At 40.3% G+C, this 27,931-nt stretch overlaps 2 protein-coding genes across 2 annotated transcripts; one reads left to right on the top strand and one right to left on the bottom strand.

Annotated features, from left to right (window-relative positions):
- The first annotated feature begins 55 nt into the window (after positions 1–55).
- On the top strand, positions 56–6,666 carry LOC141796103 (tripartite motif-containing protein 16-like). The gene is made up of 6 exons (XM_074677027.1): positions 56–322; positions 2,601–2,696; positions 2,790–3,020; positions 3,110–3,278; positions 5,318–5,386; positions 5,476–6,666. Exons 1-6 carry the CDS (start codon positions 131–133, stop codon positions 6,006–6,008), a joined length of 1,290 nt encoding a protein of 429 aa, XP_074533128.1. The 5' UTR covers positions 56–130; the 3' UTR covers positions 6,009–6,666.
- A 1,148-nt stretch (positions 6,667–7,814) lies between these two features.
- Positions 7,815–27,138, bottom strand: LOC141794819 (sodium-dependent neutral amino acid transporter SLC6A17-like). The gene is made up of 12 exons (XM_074675361.1): positions 26,791–27,138; positions 23,713–24,153; positions 20,824–20,981; positions 19,921–20,047; positions 16,189–16,370; positions 15,990–16,100; positions 15,663–15,904; positions 14,959–15,151; positions 14,654–14,846; positions 14,217–14,376; positions 13,917–14,079; positions 7,815–12,390 (listed from the first exon to the last, which is right to left on the bottom strand). The coding sequence occupies exons 2-12, from the start codon at positions 23,993–23,995 to the stop codon at positions 11,980–11,982; spliced, it is 2,223 nt and encodes a 740-aa protein (XP_074531462.1). The 5' UTR covers positions 23,996–24,153; positions 26,791–27,138; the 3' UTR covers positions 7,815–11,979.
- Positions 27,139–27,931: the final 793 nt, after the last annotated feature.

The raw sequence follows: 27,931 nt of genomic DNA, 5'->3' as shown, positions 1-27,931 counted from the left end.
CCATCTCAGCTTTTAGACCAGGAAATCAAACACATTAGAGCCCTGTGATGAGAAGTGAAACTTAACTTCAGGGATCCCGCCTATTTCAGATATCTGAAGAGACTTGAAGGACACAACTACAGCATCCAAAATGCAGGCCCCAAAGAGACCCCGGAGCTCTGCAAACACCGAGGAATCGAGAGACGCCCTGTGCTGGAGGCACAACAAGCCTCTGGTCTACTACTGCTGCACTGACGAGCAGGTCGTGTGTGCGGAGTGTACTACAGCTACGCACAGTGGGCACAACATCGGTCTGGTGAAGGAGGAAAGGAGGATCAAAGAGGTAAAAACAAAAACATGAACACCAACCCAGACAGCAGTGAGACTGTGAGCCAAGTGTAACCTGTTCATAGAGCGCTAAAAAAAGTTACTACAATCAGGTAACCAGTGAACGAGTTTGAAAACATTTGTAATTTGATCACACGTTAATTCGGTGTAGTTGCAGCATCGCTTGGGTTAGATTCATGAATCCAATTTTTCTATCGGGTGATATGATGAACTTGTTTACCTTTATACAAATGAAGGTCCTCGTCCTCAAGTTTTCAGAGTGTTTCCCACAAATTGCCACTGTTCTACCTCGACGTTCGGGGGAACCTCGGGTGAGGGAGTACTTGGCTACCTCTCCTGTAACCTGCATGACGTCATATAGCTCACTTCAGCTGCATTGAGGAATATTTATTGTATCTTGATGGTGACACAATTGCTGGACAAAAATGGACATTTATTGTCCTATACAGAATTCTGAAGAAAACATGGAATTCCAGTCACTAATAAGGAATTTGCTGTTGTCTTTTGATGCAATACCGTCTGGGATTTTGAGACTGGTTGCAGGATGTGATTCCCTAGATAGTATCATTCAGTCTTTACTTGCACCAACGTTAGGAGCTTTGACCCTCACGAGGAAGAAGTGTAATAGTTATCATGTTAAAAATCTCTGTCAGGAAAAATCAATTCCTTCTGCTAAGGCTTTTTGGGAAGCAAAAGTTCAAAATATCAATTGGAAATTGGTGTGGATTATAAATAAAAGATATTGTGTCACCAACAAGATAAGAGAAGTATCCTTTAAAATTGTACACAGGATTTATCCAGTTAAAAAAGTACTCTCCAGATTCAGAGATGTAGATGAAATGTGTGTGTTTTGTAAATCTGAGCCCGAAACTGTGATTCACCTGTTTTATGAATGCCCTTGTGTAAAGCTGCTCTGGATAGATTCAAGGATTCAAGGAGCTTTATTGTCATTTCACACATGAAAGACATGAGGTGAAATGAAATTAGTTTCCCCGGTCCCGGTATAAGCCCACAATACACTATATAAATATAGAAATATAAAAACACACTGTACAAGTAAATATATATATATATATATATATATATATATATATATATATATATATATATATATATATATATATATATATATATATATATATATATATATATATATATAAATATATAAACAACAGTATAAAGTAAATAAAAATAAACATGGACATTGTCAATAAAAAGGTTCCAACACTGTCAACTGGAAGCGGAAATATTTACAGCAGTGAGTGCAAATGGAATGGAGAGTAGTGCAAGTACTGCAGAGTTCTGTGCAAACGGCATTTGGTGTAGAGGTGAAAAGGTTTATGACAGATCAATTTGGAATCAACGTCCACTTAAATATGAAGGACATTATTTTATATTTCGGTGGGTTTGTCTCTCTGCTTCGTTATGTGTATTGTAAATAATACTGTATATATGTACATATGTTGAGTGTTGTGTTGTGTGCTGTGCTGTGTATGTCAGAAAATGAATGAATAATATAAAAAATTATCATTACACTATTTTCTTGTCAAAACAGTTTAAACACAAAATTGAAAGAATATAAAAACACGAAAAATATACAATATTAATAATTCTGTTTATGTAGATATATGTAGAGATGTTTTATATGTTTATACAGGCAGTCTTTTGTTTTTGAAGTATCATCCTGTTTCTTGTTCACAATCTCGTTCACTCTCCAGTTTGTTTTTTCTGTTTTTTTTTTTTTTTTTTTTTCATTTTTTATTTATGTGTTATTGCATAATGCCACCAGTTGCAGATATTTCCAGTCACAGAAAAGGGGCATAAAGGTCTCAGGAAGTTGGTTTAAGATCCTTCATGTACTTTAAAGTTTGGTAGTGGGGCAGCCCTCATTAACTTACAGGACTTACTGCATCACAAAGTCAGTAAGTATGGTCACAAGGACGAAAAATCACTGTAATATGTTATACATGAAATGTTGGGCTAAGTTTGCCTCTTTGAAAGGTCTGGTACAAAAATTTCTTAGAGTTGTCTTCAAGGGAAGCTTCATACTAATGTCTTAAAACTCACTTTCTCTTAGTTCCCACTCTAGTTTTCTCAGAAAACCTGCATGTACCAACCAGCAAACCGCAGCTGCACCTTCTTGCAGGGGTGTTATAGTGAGTCTACAACCAGCTGGGTGTTGTTTGATGTGGGGATGCACGAAAATCAACCCCAACTAGCAGATCTTCAACAACCTATTTAAAGTGTGTGTTTCTATCCAACTCAATCTGTAGGCCGAACTAAGATGCATACAAGAAAAGACCCAAGAGATCCTCCAGAAACAAGAAAAAGAAGAGAGAGACATGGAGAAGGCACTCGAACTGATTAAGGTGAGCAAATTGTCTTACAGTTACCCTACAGAGCAAACACAAACGTCCAGTATGTGAGATTTAAAAGTGACTGTGTGCATGTGTGTATAACAGAAGGAGGCAAACATAACGAAGGACTACTGTGAGTGCGTATTGGCCGGTGTTATCGACTCTCTCCAGAGACACTATCAAACGGTGAGGGAGAGGATTGAAGCTCAGGAGGAGGCGGCAGCATCTGAAGTTCAGACCTCCTTACTAACTCTGAGGAGGAGGATGAAGGAAATGAAGGAGAGGAATGCTGAGCTAAATTGTCTGGCCCAGACTGATGATGCCAATTTCTTGCAGGTACCGGGATCGCATCGTACAGTATCACTACTTAATCTGAATCTGTGTCATGTTATCTTCATTTCTTTGTGTCATTATTCTCTGTGTAGAGATGGCCCTCCTTGGCACGCCTCTGTAATGAAGACCATCTCCATGCTTTTCAAGGAGTTACAGGAGATCCCCTCCACTCATTTGGGATAACTAAAAGAGCGGTCAAACAACTCGGGAGTAAACTGAATGAATTTTGTAGAAAAGAATTTGCTTCAATCTCTCAAACAGGTATGCATCTTTGAAGAAGTCTAACACCACTTATAGTTTTCTTTTTAATTTGATGGAAGAGGAGGTTTAGATTCTGCAGAGTTTTACAAAGAGGACTAAATATGGCGTAGATGTGAAATCAATAAATCAAAAGAACTTTGGTGCAGCTCATTTTCTGAATCATGTTGGTTATAGATTGTATTGAGCTTTGAAGACCTCATAATGAATTTACAGCTAAAGCTTTTTTAGACTCCCAGCCAAAATACATTAACCAAAGTCTATCCAGATTGATTTAGAAAAGTCTGAATCGCAAAAAACAATATAGCGCAATTTTTGGGAATCCAAGCCAACCATATCACCTCTAATGAAACTTAGACCACTCAAATCCTACCTAGAACACCAGCAGTTTACTCCACTACCTTTTCCGTTTTGATGCACATAAGGCTTTAAGTGTTATTTACTAATAACGGCAGGGTGGATTTCTGTTTTTTATTTGTAATGCTCTAACCATACGTGTTTAAAGTTACAGACACATACAGAGTTACAATAACAAGTTGAGCAAGAAGGCTGAAGGAATGGACACAGAGATCTGATCTCGTGCAAATACCAGTGTACTCTACTGCAGTCTGAACAATGTATAGTGGGTCAAAGCAGCATTTCATAAGCCTTTTGGCCTTTCAGCATTGTTGTAGATATGTTTTTAAGACAACAAAAGCTGATGGGTGCTTTTTTTAGCTAAAGGTAAAATCTCCCTGAGTATTCATGAGGGCCTGTGTCCATTTGTGACACCTTTGAAGCCGGCGGTAACCTGCAAAGTGCTCCGTGCTGATGCTTATTGTTCCTGTGTTAGTGAGAGTTGTCCTATGGTACTTTGATTTACCTTAAAGGAGGCTGTTAAGTCTGTTTCAAAATGCTTTGTTGTACCATGAATGATTTTGTGCAACAGGAAGTTTACAGAGAAAAGGTGAAACAAAATGATAGAAACCAAGCTGCTGCAGCTCTGGAGATTGCACCTTGTAAGAGGGGCATGGCTAGTTTCTCCTTTGGTCTTCACCACCGTCGTTGACAAAGTTGAGATCAGAAGTTACACCCCAGGTTGATTTTGATTGGTTAGTGAGAAACAAACTGGCTCACGGGGATTGTTTCAGTAACTTCCCATCCACGTTACAGAATGCCCAGACCCAAAACTAGGCGAGCCAGAACTTCTTTTATTCCAGTTTCTATTGAAAACCTTAATTCATTGGCATGACCAGGTTTTCTTTTCTTGTGTCTCTCTCTCATGCGTCTTGTGGATAGAATTGATTTTAATCACTGACTATTTATTGTCTCTTTATTGAATGTCTTTTTATTTGCTTTATCTTATATGTTTTTGCTGTTCTTACTGTTTATTTATCTGATGCACAGCACTTTGATGACTGAATGCACTTTATGGGTTTTGCTTGGTCTTGGTCTTTGGCATTTTGTGGTTTAAGTACCGCCCCCTTTCCACTTGAGTTCAGGATTTTCCAGGATTTTCCACATTTTCTGGATTTTCTGGATTTTCCGGATGTGTAATGCCTGTATGATTTATGTGTTATGTTCTTGTGTGCTGATGCCTGCTGCTGAGAAACAATTTTCCCCTCCGGATTATATAATTAAGTTAATGAGATAATGAGTTAATTCATTTTTCTAATACTGCAACAGTAGCACCACTGACATCATGATTTCATCACATTTGCATGTCCAGAAAAATGAAGCAGCAGAAAAACAACAACAAAAAGCTGCTCTTAGTGGAAATAGGCCCTTACTGCTGGTGTTGTCCTCTTAAGTGTCATGATTAAAAAAGTTGATGCTTAATTATCAATTCAGACAAACCATGACCATTTGGTCAAAGACATTTGTTTTCGCCACTTTCAAGCATCACCTGACAAAACTTTTGGTTGACATTTGTGCATTTTGCAGCATTAAAGCTAATGCTCTTTCTGATATATTCTACATATTTATGAATATGCCTGTGTTCTGAGCTTGCAGATGGTATAGCTTGTTGATTTTCAGCTGTGGCACTCTGACACTTTTCATAGGTCTTCCTGAAGTTAACACGGTGTCTGATCTGAACCTTGAACCTAACACCAGGGCAGAGTTTCTGCAGTGTAAGTCCATCTTTTTGGTACTCTCACAAATTGGTCCTTGATTTAGAAAGTAATGATTCTAAAAAACACTTCTTTCTACCTCCTTACAGATGCCTGTAGCCTGAGCTTGGACCATCGAACAGCTCACAGGGACCTGGAAATTTCCACTGGAGACAAAGTGGTCAGGCTGAGCCCACAGACAGTTAATACTTCAGTTTATCGTGACTCAGAGCAGTTTCTCCACCGCAAGCAGGTGCTGTGCAGGGAGGGCCTGCACGCCGAGCGCTGCTACTACGAGGTAGAGATAAGAGGAGACAAGGTGGAGATTGCTCTGGCATACAAAGGAATAGACAGGAAATCACGCATGACGCCGTCAGCTTTTGGGGCAAATGCTAAGTCCTGGAGTCTTGATCGTTCCACACACTACTCTGTTAGCCACAGAGGCGACAGCATCCAGCTCACAACACCACCCACTCAAAAGAAGATCGGAGTTTATTTGAAGTTCAGAGAGGGGACTGTGTCCTTCTACGAGGTGTCAGACACAATGAAGTTTCTGTACAAGATGGAAGCTCAATTCACAGAGCCTCTGTACCCAGGCTTCTGGCTCAGTGAGGGTTGCTGCATCAGGATTTGTGATTTGTGATGACATTTACTGTAAACCATCTCAGAGATTATTTTTGGAATACTGTTACTTGCAGCTCAAGTCTCTCTACCTCTCATTTGTCTTTCTGGTCTCCCTCCCCCAGCCCTCTTTAGTGCTATCAGGTACAAAGAGGAGCAGATAGTGCCCTCTCTGGCACACACTGGAGTACTTTTTCAACAGGAACTGGGGCCTTTTTGAAGAGAACCCTGTTTTAACACTTTTATGTGTGAGATATATGCAGCCCCCCCCCCAAAAAAAAAAAAAAAAATCATAAAACCTTATATTCCGTCATTGTTACTTGGCCTACATTGTTAACTCAGTTGGTTGCACTGCTGTGGCATCTGCATTTTTCTTCCTTAAACTTCCCTCAGCTGTGCTGGATAAAAAAAGAGGACAATGGGATGAGGAAGAAAAATTGGAGCTTGAACAATGGTTATCTGTTCCACTCCAGCAGCAAATAGAGAGTATTGCATTTTTTTCCAACATGTTTCAGATAGTAGCATTAAATTATTCAGTTTGTTGTTTGTTTGGGCTGGAGGCCAGGAAAAGTCTAAATCTCTTGAATGAGGCATGGGTGTTAAACTTTACCGCTTTTATGGAGTATATATAGTATAGTATCTTTTCATATGTCATTTAAAGCTGTTGGCTTTATGTATTTTACCGCAGCACTCTGTCACTGTTTTATGGATGGAGCTTTTACTTTTGTCATCAAACACTATTTGTGTGACTTTGTCCTCTGTGTGTAGAGTTTTTTTGTGTGGTTTAGCACTGGGTTGTTGCTTTGATGCTTTTGTAATGTACTGTGTGTAATGCTGTACACATCTTGTGTATGACTTGGCGATGTTGCCTTTTGTTTTGTTTTTGGTACTTCAGACAGAATTCCTTCTGTTAATAAAAAAAGTACCTAATTCCCATCCCTACTTCTCACACAGGGCCATGCATTTATTTTCCTCATTTGGTGGTGTAAAGTGAAAACTCACAATCATCCTCATCATTGTGCCAATTTTGCGAATGTAGTTGCTTATATTAGATCTCTGTCCACATTTTGTAAAATTACTCTGAACTGAAGGAAAGGATGAATTGTATTTCTTATGTTTTCTTACTTATTGTACATTTTTAATTATCTTAACAGAAATTATTCTCATAAAGAAGATACACAGTACTTTCTAATGTTTCTATCATATTAAATCTATATGTCTGGATCTCAATGAAATTCTTCTCAACACAAGATTAATGTGTGCGTGGTTTTATTCAACATATTGCCTGAAATTATTTTTAATGTAATCAGCAATAGACAGTACCAAGTCTTTAGCCATGTTACGGCTGTGTCAGATTTGGGGAAAATCAGTGATTTAAAATAAACAAAAATTGGGGACTATGCTCTTTTAAATATGCTAATGTTATGTAGCTATGTTTATCATCATTTTATACACAATATTTGATCATGCGTTTACTTACTGAGATGAGTGCTTGGGTAAGAGTGTCTCAGTTAAATTAGGGGGCAGACTCTGAGCTAGGCTGACTGCCATCCATTGAGACTAATACAATTAAGTATTAATAACATCAAAAAAACTAAAATATGCTTTTAAAGTAAGTTTCCTCAGCTACACCTTTACACTGTTTTGTTTAGTAAATGTATTTATTTTGTCTTCACAGAGGGTCCCTTTCCCTGTTTTTATTAGCTTACAAATCTCCCCGAAAAAGTCAGACTCATCAAAGTGAGGAGCAACAATTGTCCAGGCACATCGATATTTGACCAAGTTTTATGTCAACAGTGAAGTGTAACAAAATCCAGAAATCCATCAGCAGCTTATCCAGTCTTTATTATAATTTTCTCTTTTGGTGATCTTTTTATTTATTTATTTATTTTACAACAGTTTGTCTGCGTCATACAATCATCCCATGACTGAGGAAAGACAGAACAAGGAGGTTAAAAAGGAACAAAGCTAAATGTGTCTCCCCTATAGACAGTGCTCTAAAGGTGTGCTCAGTAAGGCCCTGCATGTACAGGTAATAACAAGGAATATGTCCTTCACACACACACACACACACACACACACACACACACACACACACACACACACACACACACACACACACACACACACACACACACACACACACACACACACACACACACACACTCACACACACACACTGACTCCAGCACTTTGAAGAAGAGTTTTAATATCCCTTTGGCTAAGACTGACATTTTCTAATCATTGCTATAAACTGACAAAGTGTCAAACTTTTGTCTGCTTGAATTATTTTCAAGTTGAATAACTTGTATTGCTTTTACACAGACCTTGAATTTTACTGCTATGAGGAAAAATCAACACTGACTCTTTAGTAGTCATTGTGAAAAAGTGCCCCAGTCACATTCATTATTACATACAGTATGTTACATTTACAGCCAAATCTGTTGATTTTTTGACATTAAGATACGTCACATGAATAAAATCTATCTTCTGAATTGTTTAAATACTCAAACTATTTACACATTTGGACAACAAAGAGATCTCTGGACCGTGCACTTCCTCTCTGCAGGAAGTGCCTGGTTCACACAGACAAACACTAGACGATAGAAGATGTAAAAGTTCGTAGCCACACTAGCACCAATGCATAACTAAAAATCTCTAAACACACAAAGGGAAAAATGAAGACAGACCAATGTACTGTTTGTCTACCACAAGCAGGCCAAAAAGTTTTGCTAAACTACCAAACAGCCTGGGTATCAATTTGTCACGTTGAAAAGACTTTTTCAGTAAATTTTCTGCTGCAAGCTAAAGGTGAGTTAAGGCGCATTGATTTTTGTTGTGGCATTTAAAGCTATGGAAAAACCCCTCGATGCAAAACTTGTCGGTTGTTGTTTTTGTATCAGTACATGCATGCACCAAATGTTTGCACTCATTATACAACAGTAGCTTGTATCTACTTTTTATATATTTACTGCCTGAGGTGACAGTAAACTACAGAAGAGGACAATGGAAAAAGACCTTTTAAGTCCAAAATTCTTCAGAATTCTGATTTTATCCTAAATATCTGGAAAATAAAGTAGAATGCTAACTAAAGTTTCAGAATTTTGACTCCATTAACGTGAAACAGTAAGAATTCTCACTTTGAATCCTACATTTTAAAAGAGAGGTTTCTGTCTTAAGTATCAGAACTCTGACTTTTGTTACCAGCTTTGACGTCAAAAACACGATGACAAAAACAAGGCAGGAATCTGACTTAAGCCTCAGAATTCCTTGAGAAATCTCAAAACTCTTACTTCATTTCTAGATTTCTTGACTTATCAGAATTTCTGAAAATATTTATTCTGACTTAAGTTTCACAACCCAGTAAAAAAAATGTCCCTCCTTTTTTTTTTAAACAAGGGTAGTTATTTCAATTTTTTTCAGTTGCCTCATTAGTATTTTGTCAAAATTCACTTATGGGAAGGAAAAAAATAAGAAACTCCTGAAAGTGTGCCTTTGCCAAAATCTGTAATATACTCTTCAGAACACACTTTTTTGACAAGAGTCCTGTATTGTTATTGTCTTAGCTGCTCTTATGCTGAGCTGGGCTCTTTTTGCATTTATATTTCATAATTTCAGCCATATTAACTCATACAAGCAGGGGATTGAAGGAAACAATTAGATCATTCTTCAAGATATTAATTTGAGATACTGTATTTTGCAAACAAAACAACAACAGTATTATTATTAGTATTAACATGTTTGCCTAATAGCTGAGGGTGTCAGTTACATCTTAATCAAATCCAGTGTTAACACAGGAAGAAATATTAAAGCTAAGCTAATTTACAAAGAGCTTTTCGCTGTGTGTTTCTACAGAGTAAGAAAAGCGTTTTATAAAATCTCTGATAGTTAAGGTGACGTTACAACGGCTAGCGCTGAGATTTCATGTCACTGTGAAATGATAACAGCATGCTAGCAACTTAATGGATGTGCTAGCATGTTGATAACATTGGTGTCCATTTCTTTATTTTTGCCAAATGATAACATGGCATGCTTATATCAGGAGTTTAATTAAAAACTTAATCACATTTCTTGCAATAACAGTTTATATTCCAACTATATTTTACATCTTTTCAGAGGATGCATTTTGAGTTGCTGCTAGTGTGGCTAAAAACAAGTGGACCAGTGACCCTAAAGCAGGTATGTGTGTGTGGGAGTCTCCTAAAACCAGGTGCAGACAGAGGAACACGACTTCACGTCACACATCAGCTCCCAGCAGCACTTTCACACCCCACAACAAGAAAAAGCTAATCAAACTATAAAATATAGCTCATAGAATCTAGATCTTAAATAAGTTTCACACAACATGAAAATATACAATATATATACTGGTCACTTTAAAAGATAAATCTTTGTTTTTCATTACACCTACATACACTGCAATTATACAGGAATATAAATATAGTCCATTTATCCATATCACCATGGCTTTGAATGCTGTGATTAAAAAAATAAAGAAAGGTATCCTCCTCCATATAGCAGGGAGTTGAATATGTTCAGGTCAAACTTATAGACAGTGCTGCACGACTCTCCAGTATCAATGTGTGCAAAATAAAACAAGTTCAAGGAAGATGTCTGTCTTTACTCTGCCTGTGTCGACTTTCTGCAGGTTTAATGTCAGCTCAACCAGATGCTTAACACAGACCTTCATCACAATCAAACCTTTCTGTGTCTGACTGTTTGCTAACACTTCATAAAATTTACAATTTCCCAAATACGTGGAGGCAGTGTTAGTGTGTCTGTCTCAGAAAATTTGTTATATATTCACATAGGGACGGCTTACAGTTGTGCTTTTTCAGGTGATTCAATTGTTTTGTGCTCATTAGCTTTCACAGATATTTTGATTTTTTTCTAATTTAAAGTTTTTTAAGATCCAAAGTAGAAACAAAAATGTACAGTGTAGTTTGTGCTCCAATGTTGTTTACTTATTTTGTGGGACAGAAGTGATTTTATTAGATGTGCTTAAAAGTTTAAGAAATATTGGTCAATAGTCAGGGGCAGTTTCTCACTTCTGCACAGTAATTGTGTTGTTTCTCTTTTGTGCTTTTGTAGCAAAGAAGTGACATTTCTTTCAGAAGTACACTATCAATCTGTGCTTTCTCTCACTGAGCCAGTCCAGCATTTATTTCCTGTGCAGTAAATGTGATAATTTCAAGTGTTTGGTTTTTATCTGAACTCTTTGGCGGGAAACTGAAATAAATGATGTTTGCATAATAATGTGTGTGTAATGGACAGAAGCCATACTCTTTCTCATGACATAGTACTGTACACTGCTGGTAACTGAACAAGAACAATACTGGCCACACACAGAATGGGACTAGACATAAACTGACGTCTTTAAAGCAGCCTTAGTGTGGTTAAAAAAGCTCAGCCCTGTGAAAAACAAATGTACAAGCATCAGAGTAACGGTTTAGCCTCAGCACAATGAGCTCTTTTTTTTCTGTGGGACTACATGGCCTTGAAAACATTACACATTCATCTTTGCTTTCTGAGTCTGTATACTGAGTGAAAACCAGTTCAAGCGGTGAGACCGCACTCGCTGCTCTACATTCATTCACTGAGATCCTCTGCACTGTGCAGACAGGGATGTGCATTTAACCATGAGGTTTGTCTGCCTAGGATCCTTCAGCTAAGGCAAAGATAGCAAAAACCACTCTTCATCTTAAGCACATAAACCCTGTGATGGTAAATACAGAATAGATACAGACGTACAGTGTGTTCTGGAAAATCACACCCTGATTTACATGTTTGTGAACTCTTTCCTCCTGCTGCAGGTGATGAATGGTGCTACCTAAGAAAGCATGTGATCTGACGGGTGGGTACATACAGTCTTGTGGTGATTGAAGGGCAGTGAGGAGGGTTCACCGCGCTGCAGTGACCCCATGTGGAGACGTTATGGCTAAAAGGTAAACTGTGCTACAGAACTGGATGTCAGAGGGTCGTTTGGACTGAAGTCAAGAGTCAGACTCAGGTGTGACAGGTGTGGTCGGTGTACTCGGTGTGGTCGGGCTGATGGCGGCGTTCTGGTAGCCTGTCCCATAGCAGCTGTTTGGAGAGAGGGAGTTTGGGTCCAGTTGGGGTTTGTTCCCTCCTGGGGTCAAGTAGGATTTACGTGCCGCCCCTGACAATGGCGCCTCACCTGGCTTAGCGCCAAGGATGAACCTGGACTCATCCTGCTCTTCCAGGTTAGAAATGTCCTTCATCATGCTTTTACGGTAGGAAACGGACAGCTTGTTGGAACCGTCTGATATGAGGTTAAAACGACGGGCGATGAAGACGATCGGCAGAGGAAGCATGGCCACTACAATGAGAGCAAAGCACATGGCGAGGGCCCAAGGAGGGTAACTCTGGAAGCGTTCCTGAGCCTGTGAACACAAAGAGAGGGTTTAGTAAATATTGTACCATGAAGAGATTCTCATACCAAACAGTTTATCAAACGTGTTACAAATCAGACAACATGAGGTTTAGTTAAACAAGTAGCTCAAGGGTGCCCTCTCCTCCAGATGTAACTGGTTCACAGATATTACACTTTGCCAGTTTGTGAGACACTTGTCCAAGGTGAATAGCAAACAACAACACTGTTTAATTGATTGTGTATTAATGCCAGCCCTTATATCTCTTCGATTCAAAATGAAGATAAATCATTTAACTGTTTTGTTGTTACTTTTACAAGCTTAAAAATCCATATAACAGCATTGTACATTGATAAGCGAGCCAGCTTGCTGTTGTGCCTTGTAAGCCAGGCTGCGTTAGCTTGCCCTCTGTATTGCTGACAGTAATTATTTTGCTCCTGTTCGGGGATTAAATGGCAGCATAAACAGACCACAGACTAAATCTTAAAGTGGGCCCCATAATAATTCACTGATTGTGAAACCAAATGAGATGGAGCTCCCCCTGCTGACTGCCTGCAGTACACATCAAATCAATTTTTTACCATAGTGGGATTAAAAATTGCCTGCTGCTTCCCATAATGTTCTTTGTTGTTTTACTATTATTTGTCAGATTTTGGCATATGCAGTTTGTCACATTACAAGTGAAGTAATGAGAAAGACTGTGGTGAATCTTGTCACTTGTAGTTGTTACAGAGACAAAACCCATCTCACCCATTTCTATAACAATTAATTTATTCTGTATGAGCCACTTCTTAGCTTTTTTTCCAATCCATATTGGATGTTACAGTTGGGGTTTGGTTAGCTATTTGACCTGCAAATCCAAATACCAGCACAGCTTGGCCCGACACAGAGCAAAACAGATCAAACTCAACATTCATACTACATACTACTTTCAAACCCAGCGTGCTGTATGCAGCACATGTGAATGTAATTTGTTGCAGGCGGTTTCAGATACAGCCATGGTTTCTGGTTTTAAAGTGAGCTCTTATTGTGCTGATTTATGGCCTGGTGCACATTTTTCTGAAAAGTTTTTATTTTGGTAAGTTCATTCATTCATTTATTTCTGTTTATCCTGATTGACAGCTCTGTTGACCAACGCATGCTTCTACAGCACTCCATATCAGATTATCAGTGTAGAGGAGGTGGGAAAAGATAAAACAAAATGTAACACCAACACAAGAGTTTATGAATTCATCATAACCCCATCATCTTTGCATTTTTACTGTTCTGCTGCGGGTTATTACAACTTGAGAGATCCTTGATGTTTGAGTGATGTTTGTAAAATGTGCGTTTTGGTTGGCAAGCAACGAAGGCAGTCTGCTGGCTTCACTAACCAAAAGAAAGGAATAGTATCATTCCTAGTTCCTAAAGAAGTTGAGGACACGTAAAGATTATAATTTACATAAACAGTTTTTGAGAACAGTTTCTGTTTCTGAATACACATGGGTTAAGGTTAGGGTTAAAACTGACTAATAAAGCTTATTTGAATTTAAACTGACCAGCTCTTGGACCCACGCATTGTATCCTGGCGGGCTGATGGCCATCTCTATTATGGTTGCTGAGATGAGCACAATGAGACACAGAGGGGAGACGTACTTCCACAGGTAGAAATAAATCTTATACGGTCTGAAACCCAACATGTCCTCCAGATCCTGCATGAACCTGTGAGATACAGAGCAGGAATAATGATGACACTTCTGCTCCCAGGCATGCTTCATTTATTCATCTTTTTATTTTAATCAACATTTAAGCTTCACTTATTAAAGTCACAAACCTACAGCTGTTGTTTTTATTGTTACCTTTTTGTGCCATAAATCCAGGCCACAGATAGATTTTCCAGAATGACGACTACAGTGAGGGGCAGCCCCGCAGAGTAATCATCAAACATGGTGACAAAGTAGTTCCCAGAGCGTTGGACAAACAACAAGCCGCAGAAGAAGGCCACAATACAGCAACCCACTGAAGTAAACCCAGAGAAGAATAAGCAATACGGAGACATGAGAATTGTGCAAGATTTTGTTCCAATAGGGGAGAAAAGGACAAATAAAAGGGGATTAACTACCAGTAAGCTGATTTGTCTCATATAAGTGTTTAGTATTCAGCATGCTCAGGGCAATAATTCAAAGTCTAATGCAGCCTATTCCTCAAAGTGCTTTATTTCTTTGCTGAATAAGGGGATTTCACTGCCAATAATAATGTCCTGGCTCAGGGTGAAGAAGTTTAGGGGCGTGTTTACCTGTGAAAAGCTCCTTCTGAACCTTGTACGTGTCGAGCACAGGTGTTGTAATGCCTGTCATAGTGCCGATCATGCTGCCAAGACCGAGGTTTATGAGCATGAAGAAGAACATAACCGACCAGAAAGGAGACCCTGGGAAATGAGTCATGGCTTCGGTGAATGCGATGAAGGCCAGGCCTGTTCCCTGGACCGCCTGAGAGACAGACAGAGGAGTGAGACCAGGTGACAGACCCACAGATGTAACATTGATTGAACTGAGGACATGTAACAGGTTTATCCCTCTCATGACTCAGCCAAAGTCTCACCTTGTTAAGCTCGTCCTCCAGGACACAAGGCTCCAGACCCAGCTGGGCAAACTGATCCTCTTTTACAGTCTTGATGACCCCGTACATCTCGGCATAGTCTGACGTTGTGAGATGGGAGAAGTTCACATGTGGAGGGATGAGATCGTGACTCAGGACGTTGGAGTTGAGATATCCCAGGATCTTCTCTGCGTTTCTACAGAGACGAAAAAAATTCAGATGCCGATGCCTCTTCAGGATGGCCAAAAGCAGAGGGAACTAGAAAAGCACTCAGAGAGCACAGAGCTCTTCCAAGTAGATCATACTTTTACATCTGTCAGAAATGATCGTGACCTTGCCTTGTATTGTTTTGCAAAGCAATCCGACCATTTATCGTGGAGTTATATATACACATATGGTGAAAACAGCCCTATCTCACAATCGTAAAGAATCCTTTAAAAGAGTCCTGGACCCAGACAGTGATTTGGATCACCTCCAAAATTTAATCACTTCTTTCTTATCCCATTTTAAATATTTCCTGAAAATTTCATCAAGATCCGATTCACAGAAAAACAGATGGACTGACGAACACACAAGCTCTCCCAAAAACGAAACCTCCTTGGCAGAGGTAATCATCAGCAACAGTATCAATTTGTCCACAGGGGGCGCCAAATCCAACACAAACCAAACGCTCCTGATGGGAGCTGTAAAGATAAAAACAAACTTACTCAACGACACACTTTTCATTCATGATGTTGGCCTTGAAGCCCAGCACAGCAAACACCACCAAGGTGGCCAGAATAGATGTGAGGAAGTTGATGAAGGAGACGAGCACTGCATCAAAGTGACAGTTGTTATCGATCTTGTTGTAACTGGAGAAGGCGATGACCCCTCCGAACCCCAGACCCAGGGCAAAGAACACCTGGGTGGCTGCCTCCCTCCACACCTGTGGCTCAAGCATCTTCTCTAACTGTCAGAGACAGAGAGGAAGGATTTACTTATTACAGCCTGAATGAGCAGCTTTTCATGAAGGAGGATGAGAAACCCGGCCTCACCTTGGGAGTGAACATGTGAGCGATCCCATCCACTGATCCCTTTAGCATCAAACCCCGGACCAGGAAACAAAACAGAACCACGTAGGGGAAAAGAGAGCTGAAGTACATCACCTGTGGAAGAAAAAAGACAAAACAAATATCAATGTAAAGGTTGTTTTATCCAAGTGTTTTCTAATGATTCCTTTTATTCTCGTCTTACCTTCCCAGAGGAGGCGATCCCTCTGATGACGGCGAGGCACACAATGATCCAGGCCACCAGCAGAGACAGGGTCATTTTGACGTTCAGGCCACCGCTTTCTGCAATGGTGCTGGTTGTATTCAAAGTCTGGCGGTACCAGAAATAGGTTGTAGCTGAGCTTTTTTCACATTCTGGCTCCACAACTGTATCATGCAGAGACAAAAAAATGATAAAATAGTTTGTTTTTCTTCTGAGGGATAAAGGAAGAAAAACAAATGGGTGAGAGGATGCCAGGAGGAGATTTGGACATCCAGCAGAAGCAGGGGGAGGAAAATGAGTGTTTGCTCAGGGTCAATATCTCAATTCATGTCTGGTTTATACCTCGTAGATGAGAAACGAGCTTAACAAGGTCAGTCTGGGTGTTTAGCATTCAGAGCATGAACATACAATTCACCACACACAATTTTTTTCCCAGTGAGTAGTATAATCTCTCATTACCTTGGAGCCATGATATAAACTCTTCATGTCTGATTTTAGCACAAAAAATTTGACAGGACAGGACTGAGCAGGTTTACCCATGCCCACTTTCATTTTGCTAGTGTGATGCATTCAGGATGGCCTCTGTTAAATTCATCATTTATTTGACACTGTCTGTTCTCTTCCTGACACTTTAATTGTCACACGTACAGAGTTGCTCTGCTTACAGTGAATCTCTCAGCTCTCTGCTGCAGCTGTCCTTCAGCATTAGCGCTTCAGCTTGAACCTCTGCCAGCAGCCCGGCTGAGTCATACTAACATGCTCTGAGTGTTTCTTGGCTGCCCACAGTCATGTTATCATCTCTTTAATCAAACTACAGGGGGGGGTTTAATCTGGATTACGCATGTGATGTCATGACAGAGAGATGAAAAGGTTTGTCTGGTCTGCTCTCTGTAGGTGTGTTGATAGACCGAGGTTGAAACTGAACCATAAAGCTTACAGCTTTGTGAAATTATTATGAAGACAATAAACATACCATAGAAAATACTGACAATAATGACACAAATGGATATTGTTTCAAGCATAATCCTGAAAATGTAAGCACTCTTGATATTAGATAAAAGTATTAATCAGCTGTAATGGCATTTGACTCAGCGGGCTGATATGAAACAAAAACAAATTGGTCCGTCTCATAAACCACTTAATATCCTGAAGCTAAAATATGTTCATATACTTACAGGATAAACTTAGCGGTTTCCTTGGAACAAGTCTGCTATGAGTTCATAAACCATTTAAAAAGATGGATGGGACAGTCATTCCCCAAAAGCAAAGCCAAAACATTTGGTGCCAACACTGGTGACCAAGTACAAACAGATCATATTAGAAAATTAAAATATACCTCATCTCTCTGTCTCTTAAATATACTTTTTGTCATGACATTTAGTTCTCATTTTCCTGGTTTATAAAAAAAATGAGAAATTTAGTATTTGATGCTAATAGCAGGGGATGTAATGTTATGACTGAAAGCTCTGCAGACGAACGCATTGTTCTTTACTGGTTTAGCAGAGTACAAGACAGGGGACAGACAATTTAAAGGTCCCATGTTGTCCAAAATCACTTTATTAAGTCTTTTAGTAAAATTTGTGGGTCTATGGCTTTCCTCCCAGCCCACAAAATGTGATATTTAATGACTAAACCTGCACTTAGTAGTGCTTGTGAATGTAACACCCTGACCTTAAATGAGCTGTGTGGATTTTGGGGATTTGCCGACGTCAGCGGTTCCCTTTTTTGACCAATCAGGAGCAAGTCTGACCTGATTGGTCCACTGGAGCAGATATCCCCGAACCCCCTCCACGCCCACTCTCCTCCCTGAATGCCAAAGTTGAAGAACCATCACTGCTCTGTTTTTGGCTGTAAACAGCCACATAGTTCGATGCACAAGTGTTCAGCGTCTTCTCGGAAGAAGACAAGACTTAGTGGCTAGAGTTCATTTATCAAGGAAATGTGCCAGCTACGCTCAGTAAAACTGTGCATGTGTGTGCTAGTCACTTCACAGCCGCCTGCTTTTCCAACTTTGGACAGTACAACAGAGGGTTAGTAAATAGACTGGTCCTGAATCCAGGCACATTACCAACCATCCGCCAACAAACCTCGGACCCTGGAAATGTGAGTATTTTAAATGCTGAGTGCTGTGGAGCAGATGTAAGAGCTTTTCCTCAGTGTCCCCCCCTGTCTCTGTGTTAGCTTCAGGATGCTAACTTTAGCTATGGTTAGCCTGTTGTTTTAGCCTGTAATGTTTCGGTAAACGAGCTTTGCTGTATTCTAATCATTGTGCACTCGGAGCTCGTGACGCCCCTTTCAGTGATGCAGAAGAGCGGGGCGGTATCAGCGGTGGCTCATTTACATATGAAGGTCATGTCCACTAAAACAGACTGTTCTGAACAGAGGGGCTATGAGAGCCTGGAAACAATGCTGCTGTGCTTGATTTATTGGCTTTTTGGACCAAAACATGTTACTACCATTTCATGAAGCCATCAATGATCCATATTTAACTGCAGAAAAGGAGCACAATGTGGGACCTTTAAGAAATGCTACCACAAGAACCACTGAATTTTCTACAACAGTTAATTTCTGCTCCTTACCCACACGATAACAGGATATACTGTAGAGCCTGTTTTACAAGGCAGTGTTGATCCTACACTGAAGTGGCCAATGCCATCAAGGGCACTTCATAATTGCATCAGTGTGTCAGTGTTGCTGTGCAGCACATTATGTAAAAATAGATCAAAAATATGTTTTGACGATCATATGCCAATGAATTAAAGGACAAGACACCATAAGAGATTAAATGTTTGATGCATTTTCACGCGATTCTGGAAATACATTGCAGCCTAGATGACCATTGACAGTTACATTTTGAGGGCACATCAGACTTCTGAATTGAAACAGGGTGACTCAGACTTCTGACCTTTGTTAGTTCAGTATAAACTCAAGGATGTACCATCCTGATGGCTCTTTGTCATTTTGAGCCAACACTGTGGTTTCATCAGCCACATCTCCTCTGCCCATTTCTTGACTTCAACACAAACCACCAACACAATCAAGGCCCAGGGTGGAGATATTTTGGCTTCATTTTTACAATGGGAGGAGATGGAGGCTCATTGTCCACACTTGTATACAGTCATTGTTGATGTGCTTCTATACTGTGCACAAAAGGAACCAACCTAAATGAATTCACATTCATACATTTACCTTTTTATAATTTGCCAATGGGAGAAATAAGCCCTGCTTTATGGTTTTTAATCCGATAGTTTACTGCAGTTGTTTCTCCTTTGATACCAAACACAATGGAAATGAAGCAGGCTTTGAACCAGCTCACTAACAGCTTTAAGGTCACCCTCTGATTAGTAAAACTCGGGATCCTAATATCTTCTACACTGTGTAGTTGAAAAAAACAACAATCACTCATTGCACTGTTTGCTTGTGCATGTGATTTCCTGTCTTTTTTGCCGCCAGCCCTAAGCAGACTTGCAAAGAACTACAATTTTTTGCACTTCTGTGTTGCTTTATTTCTTACATCCGGCGCTTGTGACTCCATGGTGACGTCACCACATTACATCGAGCCCAGGGCAAGGCCGTACCTCAATACAAAGCATTTATTTATGTCTTTATTTAAAGCGTTGTTTTGTCTTGTACAAAGTGACCACCCATACAACCTCTGCCTTTGAAACATGCTATACATATCACAAATATTTCTATAAATGTGATGTGACTCACTGGCCAGTGTCCCATTCCTCCTGATTGGACATTCACTCCATGGCAGAGGATACTGGAAGGACTGGAAGAAATAAAAGATGCTCCAGCCGATGATGACGTTATAGTAGAGACCCACAAAGCCACACACCTGATAGAAAGAAAGAAAGACACTTTTTTATCATCAGAAGGGGATATACTTATACCTTTCAATAAACTGTACAATAAGATATGTACAGAGAGAGAGGACATGTAAATGAGGCAGCTTGCTTTGTGCATGTCCCATGTCGCTGTCAGTCTTCTTTGCAGTCTTGCCAGCTAGGACATTCACAAGCTACATAAGGTTGGGGAAGGCATGAATAATTAAGGTGCTCTCTTTTCAACACTGATCTTCTGCGAGATATTTATAGCTGCCTCTGCACCAGCCGCGCGACTCTGAAGACAAGACTACCTTTCTCTCTCAAACACGTCAATACCTCCCAAAGACTAAACGGGAGAGGCTGAGATAGCGTGACGTGGTGACAACTTACCTCAAGAGTTTTACATACTCACAACATGCATAAGAGATTTAAAAAACAATCAGCCAAGGATTAACTCGTGTTTTCCCCTGAGTAAGATCAATGGTTATACAAAGTGTTAGCTCTTGCAGAAAAAGACACCTTCATAAATCACACAGACAGAGCAGGAGCTTGTTTTCCATCCTCTAATTGTTACACACTCAGCAGCCGTGCTTTTGTTTAACTGCAGGTCTAACAGCTGTTACCCCAGTACAACCTAACTTCCTCCTTGGCCCATGCCTGAGTCAAACTGCTCTGTGATAACAAAACGTGTTATCAAGAGAATGACTCTGGATAACAGTGTTTAATTACTCTGGTTACAAGAATTACAGAAATACTTTCAATATCAAGTTTTTGTTTTCTTCTTTACCATCAGACTGGACACCCCGACCCCGCCCAGACTCGGACAGACGTAGTTCCAGACCCCGATGCTCCCACGTCTGATCTTCTGACCCACAGCAAGCTCCAGGAAGAAGAGCGGGATGCCGATGATGAGGAGCAGGATAAAGTAGGGAACCAGGTATGCACCTGAAAATACAGGGAGGCTTTTTCTAAGCACTTGAAGCCACATATTTCAAATTTTACAGATTAAAAAAAAATGAGGCAAAGAAACTCAAACTAGCTTCAGACATACAGAGAGTGTAAGTGAGCGTCTGTGGATCCTGCCTTAACCTCAGAAACATTCCCAAAATTAAACCACAGGAAGTGTGGTCATGGCTCAGCCTGAAAGCCAATGCACCCTCTCACTCTCATACACCAATTCAACAGCTTCACATCCATTTAACTCAGGTACGAGTGTTATAATGATTCAGTAAGATACCCAGTACTGATGTATCTGCACCCAGATCCTCACAAAATCAAGGTTCCCTGCTGCACAGATGAATATTCTATGTATTTCATTTTCATCATGATGAGGTCTAAATTTGTCCCTCTGACGCTTAATCCAGTGAGGCAAAATCAGGATACGACTTAGTTTTATGTGCGAAGGGTAGTGAGTCATGATCCCGGACTTATGACAGGGAAGCATGTACCACTATTAATACATCTAAAGTAGGAATTACGCAGAGGGGCGCGCACGGTTGATAGTGCGTGGAGTAATGAGGTGGAGTAAAGGAAAGGGGGTGAAAGGCTAAATCAAGAAAGCTGAAATAGAGAGGATAGTGAGGTTAAATGTAGCGAGACGTTTGGGCCCGCGCCAGGATCCTCACATCAGCTCAACACAAATCCATTCAATCACAGGGAGTTTAAACTGGAGCCCGATAGAAATGATGTACTGCAGAGTGACTGGCAGAAAGATGGAGGGAGATGCGACTGGAGGATGTAGAGGAGAGAAGCCTTCGCAGTGATAAATCTCAAACAACAAAGGTCTTTAATGTGTCTGTAATTGGCTGACACACAGGCAATTACAGGATGAAGAATGGACGCTCACCAGGTCACGTAACCTGATGGTTCAAAGTCAGTAAACCTTTCCTGTTGGTTGTAAATTCTGCCTCTCAGCCACGCAGGAGAGCGGCAAGCAATGATGTTAAAGTTGTGAAGCAGCATCACTATGGAGCCATGATGACGAGAGGTTTTCACAGGTTTACACTGTGTTCTCCTCTTATTACATGCAGTCCAGACCAAAATAAACCCTCATCACGATTCAGTTACATTCTCTTTTGAAATCGAGCACTTCTCCCAGCCTGCCCTGCCGGCAGTAGTAATCAATAGAGCAGCTATATTTAGCCTGAGCTGGTTTCTGCACAATACATCTGCTCTCCGAGCTCCTCAGTGCTGAATGAAGAGTGTCCTGTGTTAGTGATGACTCGGTCAACTAAAATTGAACAGACGAACACTTGCACAGGAAGCTTAGCACATCCTGACTTCATGTACATGAAAATCAACAATGATTCATTCAGGCATTAGTGCGTATGATGCATTATTCACCCTCAGCTGTTTTTATATCAAATCACAGACATAAACATTAAACACAGTCTCATTTGTTGGCAGATGCTTTCGATAATGGTGTACCATATAAGGTCACAGAGAGTCAGTGATTAATCATTGCTTAGCCATTCTTTGAAAGGCTGTGAAGGACTTTAAAGGTAAATTGTACTTAGAAAACTTACTAGAACTGTGGATTTTTGTAACTTCTTAGCAAAAATTTAATAAATAAGAATTTCTGCCCGGTTCAAAGTCTGCAGCCATGCTGTCAATCAGCATGCTAATACGCTTCTGATTAGAAGCTGCATTGCAAAAGAAGTGTACCACCTCAGCTAAGCATTTGAGCAAAGTTTGCACAATGCAAAACTTAAACTTAAAAGGGATGTAACTTATCAAGACAAACACCAAACCTTCAGAAACCAGGGATGGAGCAAGACCTTTCTGACTAGGGTGGCCAAACCAGGGCACTGACTTGTGCAGCAATATACATGCACACATGAATAAAGGAGAACTATTTAACCTGTCTGTCCAATCCTAAACATCGGAACTTCGTGAGCATCATACAGATGACGTATTCCTGGTTATAATTATGACTTAAGAGCAACACAGTATTGACAACAAATACATTTTCTCCACTAAAATATAAGGGGGACGAAATACTTAAATCAAAAATCCTAGTTACAGTAAAGTGCACACAAAAGTAAATATGTTGAAATAAATGCAAGAAAAACTACCATGAAGTGAGTTTCAAAATAGATTATTTTGGGGGCCACCCATAAGCTCAGCCCTTTCCCAGACCAGCTTTGACTGCTATAAAGCCCTTATTGTTGGCCAACATGAATTAAAATTTATATCTGTTGGTGTTATGCCACAAAAATCCAGTGGATTGGAGCTCTTAAATCACAGGTCTGTATGAAGTGTCCTAAATTTCAAGCAAATTGTTTTAATTTGTCAAACTGGAGAAAAGCATCTCCAGACACCAAACAATAGCTCACAACAAACATTACAACTACAGTATAAGACAAAGTAAAGTTAGATGACTCCACAAGGTTGTTTCTTTTGTGATAGTTATTAAGACAAGGATAAGATTTCAAATGTGCCACACATATGCACTTCTGCACAACACTGGAAACACGTCATAAACTGCTGTGTCTCTACTTGCTTGGATCTTTGGTTTGGGACACTTCACTTTGACAAATTGTTGATTTGTCAGCTCTTCGTTGAAATATTTGCCTAGATTAAATAAAAACTGACGTGGATGTGTAAAGTTAAGGGCCTGAATTCAGTTATTATCCACATCCATACAGCGGCATTAAATGTGATCCTCCAACCTCACCTCCTCCGTTCTTCTGGCACAGGTACGGGAAACGCCAAACGTTCCCCAGGCCCACAGAGAAGCCCACTTGGGCCAGGATGTACTGCAGTTTGCTGTTCCACGCAGGGCGTCCATCGTTCTCAGGGACCTCTATCTGTGGGACTTTCTTCCCGGCTGCCCCTCCAACATTCAGGGAACTGTTCTTGTAGTCGACCGGCTCCTCGTGTGCGAGCAGGTCAGCCACCGACTCTGTGACGTGCTCATGGCTCTGCTCACGCTGCGTCACCTTGCTGTTCTTAGGCATCAGGGTCAGGGATGGGGTGGGGGTGGAGAAAGAGAATAGAAAAAAGAGAAAGGGTACTGGAAGGAGCAGGAGGAAGTGATGCAGACAGGGCGGAGGAGAGATGGATGGAGGTAGATTTTTGGGAGATGTTGAAGACAGTTCAGGTCCGGGTCTCAGGCCTGGAACATAAAAAAGAAATCAGGTTGGATAGAAAACTGAAGACATTATCCTGATTAAAATGTCATGATGCTCCAATAACTGGAGCGAACACCAACAAAATATCATTCCTGCAAAAAAAGATAATGTGAAGTGAAGCCTTTGAAGAGCTCATTCAGTGTATAGAGTCTTATTAGACATCCTTTAGCTGTGATCCTTAAATAACACCTCACCCACACGCTGACACAATTATTCCTTTATTTAGAGCTTGGTTACACTTGAAATAAGGCACACAGGGTTGTAACACATGGTTATGACTCTCTTCAACATAAAACATGTAAACTTAAAGACACAAGGCAAATCATCACACCTGTGTTTTCACTTAACCACATTCTCTTTTGCACTTGTACAGATATTAATACTCTGAAATAAAAAGAAAAACTCAGAGTATCTTTGTCTCATGCTAAAAATGTCCCAATCCAGCAAATTGTTCTATTTAATTTCGCTTTTCTGCAAAGCTTGGCTGAAGCTTTTTTTTTTTTCTGGACTATCCTCTAATCCTCTGGAGCCTTACAGCAGCAGCAGCATCCATCCTGCCTCACCCCTCCTTTAGGGGAGGAGTTGGTTCGACCCAAAACGTAATGGAGGAAGTGAACACGAAGCTTTTGTATGAAGTCCTCATCATGGGTCTCCTGATCCACATCACAAGCTTTTGTTTAGTTTCATTACTTATTGAGTGGGTAGTTCTGCTATCATACAAATCTGCTGTTCAGTGAAAGAAAAGCAGAACTGCAGGGCTTTCAGTGGTTCAAACTGTTTCACACGCAAGGTGGAAAAACATAAGAAAGAAAAACTAAAACAGTGAAGAGCTGCAGCTGATTAAAGATGCTGCACCTCCAGAGTGATGGTACAACAGTGATGAACACGTGCCTCCATCGTCATAAGTCTCTCTGCTTACATCAGCCTGAAACAAACTCTGCCTCCACCAGCAGATCCTCAAAAAACGAGCACAAACTCCACTCTAACACGCTGTGAAAGATACAGACCCTCAGAAAATCTTCCATTTGGCTCTGAATGTGCACTATCTTGCCTTGTTTGTGTAGTTTTTCCTCTCCCAGCACGGATTTCCTCTTTTGTGCATGTCAAGATGAGCCTATGATGCAATAATCCAGCCGCCATTCACAAGTCTTCATAATCCTGTGTGCATTAACTGTAAAGCCTCTGGTGCTGCTTTTCTGTCTTGTCATTCAATCCCATCCTGCAGTATACAAGCCACGTAATATCAATCAGAGACTGCAGCATCCAGCCAGCACGGACAAATGAAAACACATCAACTCACCCAACCAGTAATCCCCAAAAACACACAGTTCAGATGACCCTAGCCAGCGCACAGAGCACACATTTTAATGCAGCACAAGGCGAGGTTTTTCATAGTGTGGGAAAGCCTTTTGGAGGGCCTGATGTTACCTATTTTGTGTCAATCATGGGAAGAAAATCTATGTTTTCAGGCTGAGTAAAAAGCAATGTTTTACCTCCAGTTTTTTAACCTGTGCAGATATCTCTTTTCAGAAATTATGCTCAGTAACAGAAAAAAAGCATTGATGCCTGAGGGTACTCAACTGCGCTTCACTTCTGCATTTCTTCTAAATGACAAAACTGCCATACAGAGTAACTCATTGCACTGGGATAGTGATAATGTATCTCTGTAAGAACATATAAAAAGTTTAACGCAATGTAGCTTTCAGGATATCATCTGTTATAAAGCTACAGATACTCTAAGCCTCAATCTGTTATGAAATGAAATGGGCAACCGTCTAGCACCAACAAGGTCACAAGTTCAGCTATAACTGTGACAGCATGCTCTTGCACATTTGGACAACACAAAACTTGTAGAGTCTATCTGGGGGATGTAATCCCAAGTGCATCTGAAGACATAAAAACATGCTCAAAGTTCCTCCCTTAAGGATTTTAAACTGCAGTTATCAGCTTAAGTAATCAGCTCTGATTAAAGGTTTACACTTGTTCATAAGATCAATAATTGATCCTGAGATTACCACTAGCCTCTTAAACAAGTCTGAGCCCAAAGAAATTATTCAGTTGTTTAACTGTAAGAAGTGCTAAAAGTCCAAAACCAGAGTTTGTACTTCACAACTTGGAAACAGCCAAAAATATCCCAGAATGTTAAATTTTTTTTTACCAGGTTAGAATTTTGAAGTGTTTTTCTTTTTTTTTGTTCATTCTCTCGGTGAAACACAGCTGGACTGAACACCTGCAGGTCGTGAAAAGCTGGTGGAAGGTTTCCATTTCCAACAGCACCACACAGATTAGTGTATGTGAACACCAGGAAACACATCTGGTGCTGGTGCTCACAGTTCTGCATGTTCCCTCATCTCTGTTTTACTGCTCATACTGAGGGATACGGCGACTTTTAAGCACAACCAAGGTCATGCACATTTTTTTCTGACCTTTAGGCAAGCAGGAGTGTTATTATCTAGATGCAAAATGGTAACGATTTTAAAAAAGTTCACGTGAGGCGAAAAAAAATCATGAAACACAGCAATTAAGACTGTTTCCTGGCCTTCAGTAAACTTTCAGCAGACAAAAAAAAAAAAAAAAAAACACTGTCTGTATCTTTTCGAAATGAAGTGACTTTCACTTACCGCGCTGGTTATCCCCGTGGAAAGAGATGCAGAGTGGATTAATGTTTAAATAAATATTTCTTCCTTCGTTTTGCAGCGAGCAACAATGTCCAGGATGAATTGTAGAGACAATTTGTAGAGATGCACAAGTACATCCGTGGGGCAACACTTATGAGTCGGTGTGGCACAGACTGTGCGCTCTCGGGACACTGGAGGACGTCGGATCACATGCTCCTCTGGCCGCTATTGGCATGCAGGGAGGAGAGTCCGGGACGCACCGTGACGCACGGAGCGCTGCTCATTAACAACAAGCACTGACGATCAGCTGCCACTCACACTCACCAGTTGTAGGACACTTCAAAGCATCTTCAAGGGGGTGGGTGGGGAGGGAAATAGGGCGCGGATTTGTCAAGGTTATCCACACCTACCTGAGGAAGTGAGAGTCTGACGCAGCTGTCGTCATTCCAATTGATAAAAAATTTAAGCCATTCAGCGGCACCGACAGGACGGCTGCACGGGATGCATGGAAGAAAAACATGTCATAACCATAAGGTGTCGAGAAGTGTGTGGAGGTTTTTGTAGCATCAAACAAGAAGAGCATCTGGGACACTGATGATCAAGCCTTTGAAATTTCCAACATTGAAAAGCATTGATAAATAAATAAAAGTCATAATGAATAAATTAAGAACAAATGAATAATACAGTGAAAAAGGGGAACGAAGGACATTTAGACTCGAAAAAGAACAAATTTATTATCATTACCTTCAAATTCAAATCCTTTATTACAGGTAAGATGCATGCATTTGGTATAAGTTATTGTATGGAAGAGAAGCCAAATAACTCAAGAAGTGCAAAGGTAACATCACTAAAAGCTTTAAAATTCTTAAATTTGAGTCCTGGGGGGAGATTCAGTCTTCCACCTGTGGACCAAGTAACATCTCTTAACTCTTTGCTGAATTTGTCCTGTACCAATGTATGTTTACATGTCATCATTTCCTTTCACAGTAACAGTCTTTTTGCTTTACACTTCGTTTGCTTTTGTGGGGCACAATTCCTGTATTTTATAACCAGAGAAAAATTCACATAAGCTCTAAAATACACATAAGCTAGCTAGTTGCTAGGCGCCGCCCTATTGGCTATGGCTGCCTTTTGCAGCAGCTCT

This window comes from Halichoeres trimaculatus, unplaced genomic scaffold (assembly GCF_033239565.1).
Source record: "Halichoeres trimaculatus isolate MK-OKI-2021-1 unplaced genomic scaffold, fHalTri1.1 fHalTri1_scaffold_1, whole genome shotgun sequence".
Taxonomy (NCBI): Eukaryota; Metazoa; Chordata; class Actinopteri; order Labriformes; family Labridae; genus Halichoeres; species Halichoeres trimaculatus.
Note: the sequence above shows the minus strand (reverse complement) of the source record. Positions and strands in the feature narration are given on the sequence as shown.